Source organism: Aethalodelphis obliquidens, unplaced genomic scaffold, assembly GCF_003676395.1.
Source record: "Aethalodelphis obliquidens isolate GAN/ISIS:26980383/991018 unplaced genomic scaffold, ASM367639v1 scaffold28, whole genome shotgun sequence".
Taxonomy (NCBI): domain Eukaryota; kingdom Metazoa; phylum Chordata; class Mammalia; order Artiodactyla; family Delphinidae; genus Aethalodelphis; species Aethalodelphis obliquidens.
The window spans coordinates 15,166,752-15,181,943 of NW_020837972.1; the positions used below are offsets into that span (position 1 = coordinate 15,166,752).

At 50.4% G+C, this 15,192-nt stretch overlaps 1 protein-coding gene across 1 annotated transcript in view; it reads right to left on the reverse strand.

Moving 5' to 3' along the window:
* CUX2 (cut like homeobox 2) overlaps positions 1-15,192 on the reverse strand; it is a 200,025-nt gene that overhangs the window by 15,368 nt on the left and 169,465 nt on the right. The window contains exons 10-16 of the mRNA XM_027124772.1: positions 11,860-11,964; positions 7,955-8,146; positions 7,802-7,860; positions 7,286-7,334; positions 7,093-7,192; positions 5,260-5,934; positions 4,394-4,495 (exon numbers count right to left, since the gene is read on the reverse strand). Of these exons, the coding sequence (XP_026980573.1) occupies positions 4,394-4,495; positions 5,260-5,934; positions 7,093-7,192; positions 7,286-7,334; positions 7,802-7,860; positions 7,955-8,146; positions 11,860-11,964 (1,282 nt within the window). The remainder of the gene's footprint in view (positions 1-4,393; positions 4,496-5,259; positions 5,935-7,092; positions 7,193-7,285; positions 7,335-7,801; positions 7,861-7,954; positions 8,147-11,859; positions 11,965-15,192) is intronic.

Consider the following 15,192-nt stretch of genomic DNA (forward strand, 5'->3'; position numbering starts at 1 on the left):
CTATGCAGATAAAAGCAAGTCCCAGAAGAAGACACACAGTATAACCTGCTTTCTAATTGAGCTGCGAAATAAGCAATGTATCACTTAGGGAAAAATCTTTTTTTTTTTTTTAAGAGTGGTAAACAAAAGGGAACAACAGAACATTGTTTCCCTCTGCCCTGTTAGTGGCCTTTCCCATGCTGAGGTCTCCCCACCCCTGGACCAACCCATATCAACACAGCCCTTCCTCTATTACCTGGTTGTGCAGTCTATACCCTAGTGGATCCTCACAGCCCCAATTTTAATTTCCAATTAAAAAGCAATAGAGCAATGGAATATTATTCAGCCATAAAAAGGAATGAAGCACTGATACATGCTACCATATGGAATAATCTTGAAAACATCATGCTAAGTGAAAGAAGCCGGACACAAAAGGCCACATATTGTATGGTTTCCATTCCTATGAAATACCCAGAATAGGTAGATTCATAGACACAGAAAGTAGACTGGTGGTTCCCTGGGGCTTAAGGGAGGTGGAGAGTGGGGAGTGACTGCTAATAGGTACAGTGTTTCCTTTTCGGGGTGATGAAGATGTTTTGGAACTAGACAGAAGCAGTGGTTGCACAACATTGTAAGTATACTAGACACCACTGAATTGTTCACTTTAAAATGGTTAATTTTATGTTATATGAATGTTACCTCAATTTAAAAAAAAGTAGGGGCTTCCCTGGCTGGCACAGTAGTTAAGAATCTGACTGCCAATGCAGGGGACACGGGTTTGAGCCCTGGTCCTGGAAGATCCCACATGCCGTGGAGCAACTAAGCCCGTGCACCACAACTACTGAGGCCCGCGCGTCTAGAGCCCGTGCTCCGCATCAAGAGAAGCCACCGCGATGAGAAGCCCGCGCACCGCAACGAAGAGTAGCCCCCACTTGCCACAACTAGAGAAAGCCCGCACACAGCAATGAAGACCCAACGCAGCCAAAAACAAATAAATAAAATAAATAAATTTATTTTAAAAAAAGTAATACATGCCTATTGTGGACAGCTAAGAATGCACAGAAAATTAAGATGAAAATAAAAATCCCCTCTAATCTTTCCCCCAGAGGCAACCACATGAAATTTTCTCATGTTTTTCCTTCCAATCTGTTTTCTAACAACATTCATGGGATGGTCACACTTGATATGCGGGAGTGTGGCCTGGTTTGCCCTCACTTGGTGTCAACATGAGTATTTTTTCCTATGATTATAAGTTCTTCTATCTTTAATGGCTGCATATACCACTGAGGAAATACCCTGTGCTTTACTTACCTGATCCCCCACTGCTAGATACTTAGATTGTTTCTAGTTTGTCACTGTTGGAAACAACGATAAAGAAATAGCTTGTATATAAAATTTTGCCCCCATTCTGGACATTTCCTTTGATCCCCAAAAGTAGAGCTCCTAAGTTAGTGTCAACCACATTCATTTCCTTCCCAGAGGACTGCTAATTGCTCTCTGCTTAGCCTTCACTCTTGTCAGGGGCACGGGGGGGATAACCTGGCACTCCTCCTCTTGTTGAACTCTTCACAGACCCTTCACAGGAAACCCCCAACTATGCAAAGGTTTCCCTCTATGATGTTGCCTTTTTAATTTCTTTGCTGCCTTGTTTCTGACCCCACAGTGGGAGAGCACTGTATAGGGAGTCAGGAGAGCTGGGTTCTCCTTTGGTCTCTGAATAACTGTGAGTATGTCTCCTCCTCTTTGGCTTCAGTTTTCCTGTTCAGTAGGAGAGTTAGATTAAACTGGTTCTCATGATTCTTTTCCCCCCAGTACTGTGTCTCATCTATATGTGTAAGCCCTATCTAGCACACAGTAGGCACTTAATAAATGTTTGGGACCGGTTTCATGGAAGACAGTTTTTCCATGGACTGGCGGGGGGGATGGGGGTGGGGGGATGGTTCAGGTCAGTGATGGGGAGCCATGGGGACCGGGGATGAAGCTTCACTCGCTCACCCACTGCTCACCTCCTGCTGTGTGCGGCCCGGTTCCTAACAGGCGTGGGCTGGTACTGGTCCACGTCCCGGGGGTTGGGGACCCCTGGTGTACACAGTAAGGGCTCAGCAGATTATATGGGTGGAGCAGTGTAGGCTCCCAGCAGGGTAAGCCCCTCTCTACCCTTTCCAGGGACCGGGAAGGGGAGGGATCTTGGGGAACTCTTCCAGCAGCAATCAGAGGCTTGGGAATCGGGACACTTGCTCCGAGTCGCCACCATGGGGCAGCAGACAATGTAAAATGGAGTGGGAGTGCTGAAGCCAGCATCTAGTTCTAAGTCAGCTGTGGTCTACACTGTGTTGTACTACCTCATGCTGGGTGCAGGGATGTGACTAGGTCCCTGGCTGCAAGAATCCCCCAGACTGGTGGGAGGGACAGCCACATCAGCAGAGTCATTTGTAACATGAATAAATGCAACAATGGAGACATAATAATAATAATGTAATGAGGACAGCTAACTTTTCAGGGGCGCCTTCTACATACTAGACCCCAGTTGAGTGCTTGCCAGGCCTGATCTCATTTGATCCTCACACAACCTTAAGAAGGGAGTACAAATACTGTGTCCATTTTAAAGATGAGAAAATGAAGGCACAGAGAGGCTAAGCGATTTGCCCATGGTCACACGGTTAATGAACAGCAGAGACAAAATTTGCAGCCAGGTCACTCTGGCTCCAATGCACCAAACAATACAGGTCATTATGGGGGATCCAAGGAGGGGTGGTATCCAATCCACCTGGATGGGGATGAGGGGCTTCCTGGAGATGACTTCTGAGTTGAGTGGTAAAGTATAAGCAGGAGTTGGCCAGATGAAAAGTGGCTGGGGTGAGGATGGCATTAGGGGCACAGGGAACAGGAATGAGAATAAGCATGACTATAAACAGTTCATGTGAGAGGCACAGAGGGGTCAGGAGGAGTCTGAAGACTATAATAGGGCCTGTAGGCCTTGTTGGAGACTTGGGATTTTATCTGAGGGTAATGGGGAGCCATGGAAGGATTTCAAATAGTGATATGACCATGTGTGTCCTCTAGAAAGATCCCTCTGGCCTCTGGGTGGAGGATGAGCCAGAGCATGGCCTAGAATGTCACTGGCAAGACCAGTAAATAGGCTACTGCAATAGTCCCAGCAAGTGATGATGGTGGCTCACTAGGCTGGTGGCAGTTGGGGTGGGGATGGACAAGCTTGAAAGAAGCACTCAGAAGTTAAGTGACCCCTGGATGGGGTAAGGGTTAGGGTTAGGGTTAGCGTTAGGGTTAGGGTTGTTGGAATTTCCAGGAGTGGATTAACTCATCTAGGAAGAGTAAGAAAGTCAGAGGGCCTGGGGTGGAGCTCTGGGGGAACCCCACGTTTGAGGGGGTTGATGAAGAAAGTGCACTGTGATAGGCTAAATAATGGTCCCCCAAAGATATCCATGTCCCAATCCCTGGGACCTGTGAACATGTTACCTCACATGGCAAAAGGGAGTTTGCAGATGTGATTAGAGTTAAGAATTTTGAGATGAGGAGATTATCCTGGATTATCTGGGTGGACCCCACACAATCACAATGGTGCTTATAAGAGGGAGGCAGAAAGATGAGAGAGAGACAGAGACAGAGACTAAAGATGCTATGATGCTAAGATGAAGGAAGAGGCCAGGAGGCAAAGAATCTGGGCACCCTCTAGAAGCTGAAAAAGGCAAGGAAACAGATTTTCCCCTAGAGCCTCCAGAAAGAACGCAGCTGTAGCCCAGTGAGGCTGACTTTGGACTTCCGACTTCCAGAACTGTAGGATGATAAATTTATGCTGTTTTTAACCACTGAGCTCTGAGTGTGGCACCCACTGGGGAAGCGTAGGAGGCATGGTTTGAGAGGTGGGAGGAAGCCAGGGGAACAGTGTCTCACTGGGAACTAGAAAGTAAGGTGCAAGAAGGAAGGTGAGACCGATGGTCGGGGGTGAGGCTCAGGCCTCTGTGCTTGACAAGCTCCTGTGTGAATACTGGTCACTGTGCCTCCTGAAAGTTGAGGACATTTGGACAACCCAGACCAGGAATGCCAACAGAACTCCGCAGTGAGGGCAATGTTCTGTGGGCGTGCTGCCCAACATGGCCGCCACTTGTCACCTGTGCGACGTGGCTACTGCGGCTGAAGAACTGAGGTTTTAATTTCACTTAATTTTAGTTAATTTAAATGGATATAACCACACGTGGCTTGTAGCTCCATACCGGATAGGACCTGGCACTTTCCAGGCCTAGACCTCACTTGGCTGCAGGTCTGGAAAGAGGCAAAGAGGTTCTGACCTGCTTGGAATCCCCTCTGGAGTGGATGAAGGTGGACAAGGCCTTGCCTCCTGCTCAGAGCAGGCCCTGGAGGCCTCGGGCCTCGGCTGCTGTGGGGTCACACTCACCCCCCTTCTGCGACTCGATCTCCTTCTTGGCCTGCTCCAGGATGCTCTTGATGGCGTCATCCGAGCCGGTCTCTGGTGTGCGGATTCTCGGGGTGATACTGCCTGGGGGAGGAAAGGAGGCATCTGCTGTGGGGACCTGCATGTTGGGGATCAGTCCCTGGAGCTGGGCAGGGTGACAGCCTGGTGCCCTCCTCTGAGGGCCAGACCGTGAGTATGTGTGGCAGGACCATCACTTTGCTAGTCTGTGTGACAAACTGTGGACCTACAAGTGATTCTAGCTTGAAATAATAATAACAACAACAAAACCCACTGACGGCAGCCACCATCAAAGCTAACAGTTCTCAGGAACTTACTATATGCTTTATGCTCATTTAACCCCCGCCATGAGGCTGACAGATGGGGAAACTGAGGCACAGAGCAGCTAAAGTGGATTGCCTGAGGTCACTCAGTAGATGAATGGCAGAGCTGGACACAAACTCAGGTGTTTGTGAGGTCAGAATTTGGGCCCTTCACATGGATTACCCTAAAAGCTGAGTCTGCCAAGGTTGGCAGTCACCCAGGCTGTTGTACAGATGGGTAAACTGAGGCTTGGAGGTGCTCAGCGGGTATCTGCCAAGACAGCCCCTGGGGCCCAGACTTTTCCCACCGTTATCAGCCTGAACGGCATCACAGCGGCCAGAGGGGGAAACTGAGGCACAGAAAGGCAGAGTCACTTGCCCCGAGTCACACGGCTGTGAGGTGGCAGACCCAAGGCTCTGAACCCCGAGCTGTGCTCTCAGACCCCAGCCAGCCCCGTGCCCTGGGCTGGGTCGTGGAGACCAGGTCTGAGCCTGTGCATCACAGATGGGCCCTCGGCCGGCACTTACCTCTTTGCCGCACCTGGATGGTCCTCAGAGCCAGCACATTCTGCTCGTCCGACAGGAACTGCTTCATCTTGATGAAGGGCTCCTTGCCCTTCACCGTGAGCTTGCGCCAGGGCTTGGGCCGGGCCAGGATCTCGCTGACCGAGCCCTGGGACAGGCCCAACACGTAATGGCCAAACACCCGCTGCCCGATGTTGTGTTTGAGCAGCTGCTCCTTCACCTGGAATGCAATCTCCGCCGTGTCCAGCTGCTCCTCCTCTGCCCCGGCTCCCGCTGTGGCCACGCCGCCGCCACTGCCCTCTGCTGGCTCAGGGCCCCCGGGCGGCTCAGGGCCAGGGGCTGGGGTGGCAGGGGCTGTGGGCGGCTTGGCGCCATAGAAGGCCGGGGGGAACACCAGCAGGCCTCCCGCCTCCCCCTTGAAGGCAGCCGGGGGCATCATGTGCTTGGACAGCAGCGTGTCCCCTGCCAGTCTCTCCCCTGAAGCCAGGCTGGGGAAGGGGGACAGCGAGAAAGTCCGAGGGCCATCAGGGCCGAGGCCAGGGCCCAGCAAGGGCTGCCCTGGGCTGGGGGACAGGGGGTCTTCGGGCCCTGGTGGCGGTGGGAGCTGTGGAGGGGATGGGTAGGACTGCTCCGTGCCCAGAGAATCCTTGATGGCAACATCCTCTGAAGGGTCTTCCTCTAGAACACCAAGGCAGACAGACAGAGGAAGAGAGGAGAGACAGAGAAAGACAGAGAGGTGGATAGTGATGGGGAGAAACAGAGACAGAGACAGGGAGAGAAATCACAGAGAGACACAGAGATAGGAAAACAGAAATAACAGGGGAGAGACAGAGACAGGCAGAGGCGGAGAGACAGAGACAGGCAGAGGTGGAGAGACAGAGACAGGCAGACAGAGACAGTGAAAGACAGAAAGCAACAGAAGGACAAAGAGATAGAAAGAGGGAGACAGAGAAACACATACAAAGAGACAGAAATTTGGAGGGAGAGGAAGGGGGCACAGGGCAGGAGGGAGTGGGGACAAGTGCTATAGGCGTCTGGCGGCGCGAGGCGCCAACACTGGCTGTTTCTGCCACACACACTCCCTGCCCCCTTCTCTGATCCCCATCCTTCAAGGCTCAGGCCAAATGCTAGTTCTGGGGAGCCCCCCTCCCACCATCAAGCACATCAACTGAGCACTCGTTATGGGCCCAACACCTTGCCCTGGGAGGATTAACCCCCATCCCAGAGCAGGACAGCCCACTTCCTGGGTGCTCGCCCTGCACTCCTTGTCTATGCGTTTGTACTTCCCATGCTGCTAACTTACTCCACCCGCACAGGGCCCATTACCGCCCCCACCTCACAGATGAGGAAATGGAGGCAGCACACAGAAAGTGTCGGCTGGGGCCACATGGCTGAAAGGTCATGAAGCCACTGTGTGAGGAGAAGGGGCGATGTGGGGGAGACAGGCGTGTCTGCAGGCCGTGCCCAGGGGTCTGCTGTAGGGGGTGCGGTGTGAATGCCCTCCTTGTCCCGTGACCTCTTCTACTGCTCTCGAAGGCTAGGGCATGAGCAAGCCCTTTGGGGGACCTCAGGAGGGCCTGAGTGAGCTGTGTGTCCCTGAGTGTGGGCGTGGATGTGGGTGGCACCCTGTGGGACAGCTGCCTGCTGGCTTAGCTGTGGATGGCGCCCAGCTCAGCCCCTGGCACCCAGGAGGCGCTCAATCAACATGCCCGCCTTTTATCCATCATCCTCCGGCCCGTGTGGAAGGCAGTGGTCTGAGGGCATGGAGGAGGCCAGAGACCCACGGGCATCTCCCACCCCGGCCCCTCAGTCCCAAGAGCACCCCTCCTCCCCTACCAGGGCTGGCCAAAAGACCAGGCTTTTCTAGAAGGAATTTCTGCGCAGGGAAGAATGCCTCCTTTGCCATGAGCAGGGAGTCTTCGGGCTTTGCCATGCCCTGAGGAGACAAGAAGCAGGGCTGAGAGGGCATGGCTGGTACAAGGCTCTCAGGGGCAGCCTGCCCTGTGGGGAAAGTGGTGGGGACACTCACCTGGGGGAGGCTGCAGGTGTTGGAGGCCAGCTTCATGGCTTTGAGGATGCTGCCAGAGAAAGTGGAGAGAGTGTGAGGCCAGCCAGTTCCCCAGGCCGGGTGAGAGGCACTATGACCTGCTATCTTCCCTGATTGACAGCAAGGACCCCAGCCCCCAGGACCCCATGTAACACGGGACTCAATGGACAACAGGCCTTAAATAGTGGGCTTGTGAACTGGTCTGCTGTCACCTGGAGGAGTGTGGCTTGAGCTCATCTGATTAAGGCATCATCCCCCTGCCCAGTTACAGCACCAGCAAGGCTATGTTTTCCCACAGGCAGCTCTTGATGACAAAGGTCCGGGCATGACACCCAAGGTGCCAGTGGAGAGTTGACAAGGGTAACACAAAGCGGGGTCTGGTGGGAGGGAGGAAGATGGTGAACTTTGCCGAGGGCCCCTTGCTATCTTCCCAGGCAGCCCCCAGTCAGGCAAGAGGGCTTGGCGGGGGGACCTATGGAGCCCCGCCCCACACAGTACCTCAGCTCTGTTTTAATTTCTTCATAGTCAGACTGTGCCTGAAGCTTCTCTTCCAGCTTCTAGAAGAACAAAGATGGTGAGGCTGGTCCACGTCCTTCTGCCTGGGGACTCCCCGCCCATCTCCCATCTGCCCACCTCCTCCCCAAGACCTACTTCGATGGCCTCCGACTTGGCCATGAGCTGCCGCTCTAGGTCTGCAATCTGGTTGGCGGAGGTCTCCTCCAGCTCCTGCAGAGAGTTCTGGAGGTGCCGCACATCCTTCAGCAGCCGCAGGATCTCCCGATCCTTGGAGGCCAGGGCAGCCTCAAGCCGAGGGCCCGAGCACAGAGCGAAGTTCACCTTATCCTGGGCACAAACAGGGGCTTGGAGGGGCCGGGAGGTGTGGGACAGGGGGTGCAGGGCTGCTGTGCTCCCTGGGGTGACTCAGCCCCTCTTACAGGCCTGTGGCTTTCCCCTTACCACTTCTAAGCCTTTGCTCAGGCTGGTCCCACCTGCCTGGATGTCTTTCCCTCTCTTCTTGAAAAGAAATAAGGAGGGAGAAAGAGTGGTCAGAGAAAGTATTTTGGAGGAAGGTATGTCTAAACTGTGATGAAGTTCAAGAACAAGTTAGTGATTTGGAAAGTTGCTTGGCAGCCTCTGCTAAAGGTGAAAATTCGGTGCCCTAAGTCCTGGTGGAATATATGCAGGAGAAACGTGGGCACTTGTGCACCAAGACACAGGATGTGAACGTTCACAGCAGCCCTCTCTGTAATAGCTCCAAACCTGAAACCCCCCAGAGGCCTACCCACCAGAAAGTGGACAGATTGTGGAATACTCACACAACAGAATACTAGACAGCAACAAAAACGAATAATCTACATTTACTTGCAACACAGTATGATGACTCTGCCAGATATATCATAGAGCCAAAGAAGCCAGACACCAAAGTGTATGTGTGATTCTATTAAGATCAGATATCAAAACAGGCAAAACCCATCTGTGCTGTTAGAAGTCAGGGGGAGTGGCACCTGGATGGGGTCATGAGGGAGGCTTCCGGGTGCTAGAATGTTTTATTGTTTTTTTTTTTAATATTTATTTATTTATTCATTCATTCATTTATTTATGGCTGCATTGGGTCTTCATTGCTGCACGCGGGCTTTCTGTAGTTGCGGTGAGCAGGGGCTACTCTGTTGCGGTGCGCGGGCTTCTCATTGTGGTGGCTTCTCTTGTGGAGCACAGGCTCTAGGTGCACAGGCTTCAGCAGTTGTGGCACACGGGCTCAGTAGTTGTGGCTCAAGGGCTCTAGAGCACAGGCTCAGTAGTTGTGGCGCACAGGCTTAGTTGCTCTGCGGCATGTGGGATCTTCCCGGACCAGGGCTTGAACCCATGTTCCCTGCATTGGCAGGCGGATTCTTAACCACTGTGCCACCAGGGAAGTCCCTAGAATGTTTTATTGTTGATCTGGATGCTGGTTATGGGCTGTGTTCACTTTGAAAAATTCCAAATGTTGTACACTTATGACATGCATGTTTTCCCTTGTGGATGTTATACTTCAACAACACATTTATTAAAAAGGAACAAAAAGAGCCCGCATGCCGCCAACTACAGAGCCCACGCGCTCTGGAGCCCGCGTGCCACAACTAGAGAGAACGAAGAGCCCGCACACCACAATGAAAGATCTCACATGCCGCAACTAAGACCTGACACAGCCAAAACCAAAATAAATAAATATTTTAAAAAAAAAGAAAAAAAGGAACAAAAAAGAACTAGTCAGTTGGGTGAGGAAGTGGTAGTTATAGGATGTTCCTGGCTGAGAGAACAGCAAAGGTTTGGGTTTCTAAATCGGGCCCAGGTCCCACTCCCGGCAGCAACAGACACACAGGATTAGACCTGAGACCTTGCAGCCATGAGACACGTTAGGGTGATTCCTTCCTCATCCTAATTTGCCACCAGCCCCAAGCCCCACAGCTTCTCCGGGTTTTAGGAAATGGCCCCTTTGTCCTGGTTGAAGATGAAGAGGTTTCTCTTTGAGGGGACGTGAAGTCAGGCTGCCCTTGAGCTCAGTTACAAATGAATCTCAGCAGCATTACGAAGAAAAAAAAACAAAGAACAACTGACCACTACCAACCCCAGCTATTCTTCTATGGAGCTAAATGCCAATTAAAACAGGAAGCGGATGCCATTAACACATTAAATTAATTAGCATCGAGCACCACTGTTGTGCTCAGAAAAGCTCACCCCCCGGCCCAACCCAGCAAAGTTCCTCATGGCTGATTAGCACAGGCATTTGCTGGCTTCCATGGGGGTTAATTAAGAACCATTGGCAAATTCTCTCTGAGGCATCTTCATGAGCGCGCTCGCTCTCAGTCTTTCTTGTGTTCATTCTCTATGTCGTGCAGACATCAGGCACGTTGATACATACACACTGCCTCCTGGGACACGGGCACAGGTGCACACACCTATGGACACACACTGACACATGTACCTGTGGGGATACTCATGCTGAGAAGCACACGCACGGAAATGCATAGGCACCAAGGAGACGCGTCACCATCACACACACAGACATGTATGTGCTCAGAGGCCACATGCTCACGTGGGCAAAAACACCCTGGACATACCCCAAACACACTAGTAATAGTCACACTGCATTAAATATTTACTGAGCATAGACTATAAACCAAGCACCATGTAATCCTCTCAATAACCCTATAAGGCAGGTCCTATTTATACAGATGAGGAAACTGAGGCACAGTTAGGTTAAGGATGCAGTTATTTGCCCAAAGGTCACAAACAGACACACATACACAGTAAAACACGTTCAGAGAGACTCATTCCAATATTTAAACAGAAAGACAGATACAGACACAGGTGTATGTATCAGGGTGTCAGGTGAAATGAAAATTATGCCAGCCACTTCAGGTTCATGAATGGAGGCTGCAAATCACCCTGGAGCAGACCTGTTATTATGTAAGCAATCATGAATTTCATTCCTTGATATCTGGAAAGAAATCTGGAAAGAAGGTGGACCAATTTACATAAGGAAGCCAGGCTTTCTGGGAGAGGAACAATGAAGACTCTTATTACATGACAGAAGGGTAGGTTGGGGGGGGGCCTGATTAAAATCCCTTGGCAGGGGCTTCCCTGGTGGCGCAGTGGTTGGGAGTCCGCCTGCCGATGCAGAGGAGACACGGGTTCGTGCCCCGGTCCGGGAGGATCCCACATGCCGCGGAGCGGCTGGGCCCGTGAGCCATGACCGTGACTGCGCGTCCGGAGCCTGTGCTCCGCAACGGGAGAGGCCACAACAGTGAGAGGCCCACGTACCGCAAAAAAAAAAAAAAAAAAAAAAAAAATCCCTTGGCAGGAAATGTCCCCAGGACCCAAAGGGGCACCAACCTGGGGGAATGAGAAAGATGTACTGACTAACTGGCTTAACACAGGAACCTCAGGGTTGATGACTAAAGATTGGTTCTTTGTAACATGTGGCTGGTTGGGAAACCTCATTAGAATCAGCCTGATACATTTTAGGAACCCTTGGCTGATATGAGTGTCAACCTCAGCTCTTGGTAAGCAGCTCCACTGCTGTCTGGGAGGGACTGAGAACCAGTGGGGCATCCCTGTAGCAGTCCGCGCACATCTTCCAAGCAGTGTGAGACCAGTGGTCAACAGCAACACCTGGTGGCAGCCACCAAAACTGCACGGCTGCTCTATTGATCAAACTCACCCTCCTACCCACTCTTGCTGGGCATCTGGCAACTAAAATGATCCTCTTTGGCCTGACTAAATTCCAAAGTATATGGAATCAAGGTATGTGGACGCTTGAGCTTGAAAAGTTAAAAGAGCTGTGCTGTTTCTGACCCTCAGCTGGTGAAGCAAGTCACAGTGATTATGTTTAACTACACACTGACCTTGGCAATTAAAATGCTATGCCCACAGTATGCACACAGAGACCCACACCCATTCACGTGCACAATTTCACACAAATGCGCAGGGTCCACCCACAAAATGTCACCCACATATTCAAACCCACAAACCTGGCCTTTCCCAACCTTTCCCCGTGGCTCCTCCACCATCCTTACCCCACTGGGTCCCTGAGGAGAGCAGCAGGCCAGGCGGATGGAGCTGTTGACGGAGGCAAGTTGTTCCCGAAGACTTTCCACCTCCCGCTGGGCAGCCTCGGCTCGCTGGGAAGGAAAATGGGGCAAGTGTGGTTAAGAGGTGAGCGGGGCCACACTGGATCCCACCCTGGCCCTCCACTGCTTCCCTGCACTGTCTCAGGCAGCAGCTGGGAAGGCAGGTCTGAGGGCCTGGGGTCCTCCTTTCTGGGTCCTGGACCCTTGAGTTGGCTCTTGGTTTCCCTGGTGTGTATCCAAGAGGAGCTAGAACATTCCCTCTTCACTAGGGCAGGAAGGGAGATGCTGTCTTGATGGAACTGGCAATTTTTCACACGTTCCCAGGCCACTTCTGTCTGCCAAGTAAACTTCAGGCCTGGCTAGTCAAAAGGCCAGAGTTTGTCCCCAGCTCCTGTGCCATATGGTGTCTGCAGAGGTGGCTCACAAGCTGTTGCAGGCCCCTGGGCAAGTTACTTCCCCTCTCTGAGTCTTAGTTTTCCTTTTGTGAAATGGGGGCAATGAAACTGTAGAGGAGTGTTGAAATACATCTAAAATCAGAATGCCACAGTTTACTAAACTGAATCTTAACTCTTCAAAAATTTCTAAGAAAAAGCTCGGAAGGAAGCATCCAAATGTTAACAATGTAGACTTGTGGCCTGGAGAGAAATCTGTACTTTGTCTCTCTTTCTGGTTGTATGACCTTGGGCAAGAAACTTCATATCCTTGGCCTCAGTTTCCCTGTCTGTAAAATGGGCGTCATAAGAGCAACTATCTCATAGGGTTGTTCTGCAAGTAAGTAATTTGGTAAAATACAACTCATTAGGTATCTCACCTTGATGCCTGACACATACAAATGTGTCAATAACTGGTTTACTTTATTAACAACAACAGGGTGTATGGGATCTTGAACTATGGAAAATTAAAAGAGTTGCAGTTGTATCTTGACCTCCAGCTGGTGATGCAGGTCATAGCAATTAAGTTTAACTTACACATTGACCTTAGCAATCAGGATGCTGTGCCCACTATACGCGCACAGAGATCCACACACTTCCATGCGCACATTTCATTGATTTATGTTTTAACTGATTTGTTTATTAGTATCCTGCCTTGTTCCAGGAATGGTTTGAGTTAGGAGTCAGTTTTGTTTTGGGAAAGGTTTTGGGCGTGTGGGGTTGTAGAGAAAACATTTTTATGTTTCCACAAAGGGCATACTGAGCAAATGTGACTGAAACTTGGGATCTGGGCTAAAAGACAAGCCTTGGAGTTAATACATGACTGATTAGCTAGTGAGAACTCCAGAAAGATTCACCTCCTGGGAGATGTCTGTTGACATTTCAAGGGGGGATGAGACCCAGACCGTGGAGACACCCCCTGGGTTGTAAAGCTGGGTTTAAAGCTACTAGTCTTATCTTCCCCTGGAGAGAAGTATTTATATTCCAAATGCTAGAAACCCAGGATCCTTGCCCTTCTGTTCATCATGATACTTGGGAGTAGATTTCTCTCCTTTTCTCAGAAGGTCCCTCTACTATACTATACAACCACCCAGATTCATATTTGGGTGGTTCCTTGCCTACAGCACAAACTCTGGTGCATGTAGGAGGATATCTGGTTCTCGTCTTGTCACCCCAGGGGAAGAACTGGGGCAAACTGGCATGGTTTTTACTATACAAGTAATAATGATCTGCTCTGCTCCAGAATCCTCTTGTTCACATTTAGGATAGTATTAATAAATACAGATATTAAAGACTAATATGATGACATTTACTTTTTTCTCAGTACTCTACAATGAGCAGGTTTTAGTTTTATACTCAGGAAAAAATAAACATTATTAAAAATGCTTCCTATTCAAACTACTCTAAGATCGCTCTTAAGCCCACTTGATTGGCAGAGATCCAAAAGTCTGACGACACACAGTGCTGGTGAGGCTATTGGGAAACGGGCCCTCTCAGACCTTGCTGGAGGGAGTGTGTACTGGCACAACCCCATGGAAGGCAGTTTGGTCACATTTGCCAAATTATAAACGCACAGCTCTTTCACCCAACGGTTCCACTTCTAGGAATTTGCCCTATACAGTGGCTTGGGTATGTATGAAATGATATCTGTACAAGGTTATTCACTGCAGCATGGAGGATGATGGTAAAATACTGGAAATACCATAAACGTTCATCAATAGGGTATGAGTTAGACCAGAGGTTGGCAAACTGCAACCTGCTGCCTGTTTATGTAAATAAAGTTTTACTGGAACACAGCCATGCCCATTCGTTTCCATATCGTCTATGCTTCACTCTACCACTGCAAAGTTGAATAGTTGTGACAGTGACTTGCAAGGCTGAAAATATTTACTCTCTGGTCCTTTATAGAAAGTTTGCCTTCCCCTGGGTTAGACGATGGTGCGTCCATGTAGTGCAACATGACGCAGCTGTGAAACAGAAGGAACTGCTTTATATACAGATACGGAACAAGCTCTAAGACACATACACGGAAAAAGTAAGGTTCAGGAAGGTGTACGTAGTATTAATAATTATTATTTTTTTCAAGTTGCTAATTATTCTCTTAAGGATATGCATACCAAGGTTGTGATGATTTCTTTCTTTTATTTATTTATTTTTGGTCACACGGCATGTGGGATCTTAGTTCCCCAACCATGATTGAACCTGGGCCCTCTGCATTGGAAGCATGGAGTCTTAACCACTGGACTGCCAGGGAAGTCCCTCATTTTTGTTTTAGAAAGGGGTAAAAGTAGATATTCATGGGCTTGTGAAGGGATCTCTGGGAGGAGACCCCAAACACTGTAACAGAGGTTGCTAGGGAGAGGGGAACTGGGGGCAAGTTCAGGGAGGGGAGATGGAGTTTCCTGACTATGCCCTAATGTACCTTTTTCAGTTTTGAACTAAGTAAATGGATTACCTATTCAAAGAATTAACCTAAAACACGTTATTTTTTCCAACCTTCCTCTGCAGGAGGGAGCACCCTGTCCTTAGGCTGGCACAGCCAGGCATCCGGGCCTTTGCCTCTGCTGTGCCCTCTGCCTGGAATGCCATTCCTCAAGAGAACAGCGCCTGGGCTTCAGAACCCAGCTGCAAAGTGTCCTCCTAGGAGGCCTCCCTCAACCACCCCCAGGGAAATGACCACTTGCCCTGTCACACTGCTGACCCCTCCTGGCCATGCCCCTGGCTGCTGGTGTTGCAGGGGACCGGGGAGAGATACAGTAGGCCCGCAGGACTCCAGACCAGACCCTTATGGCCACATCTTACCTCCTTTCAAAGTCCTGCCCAACTTTGTCCTGCAGATGGCAACACA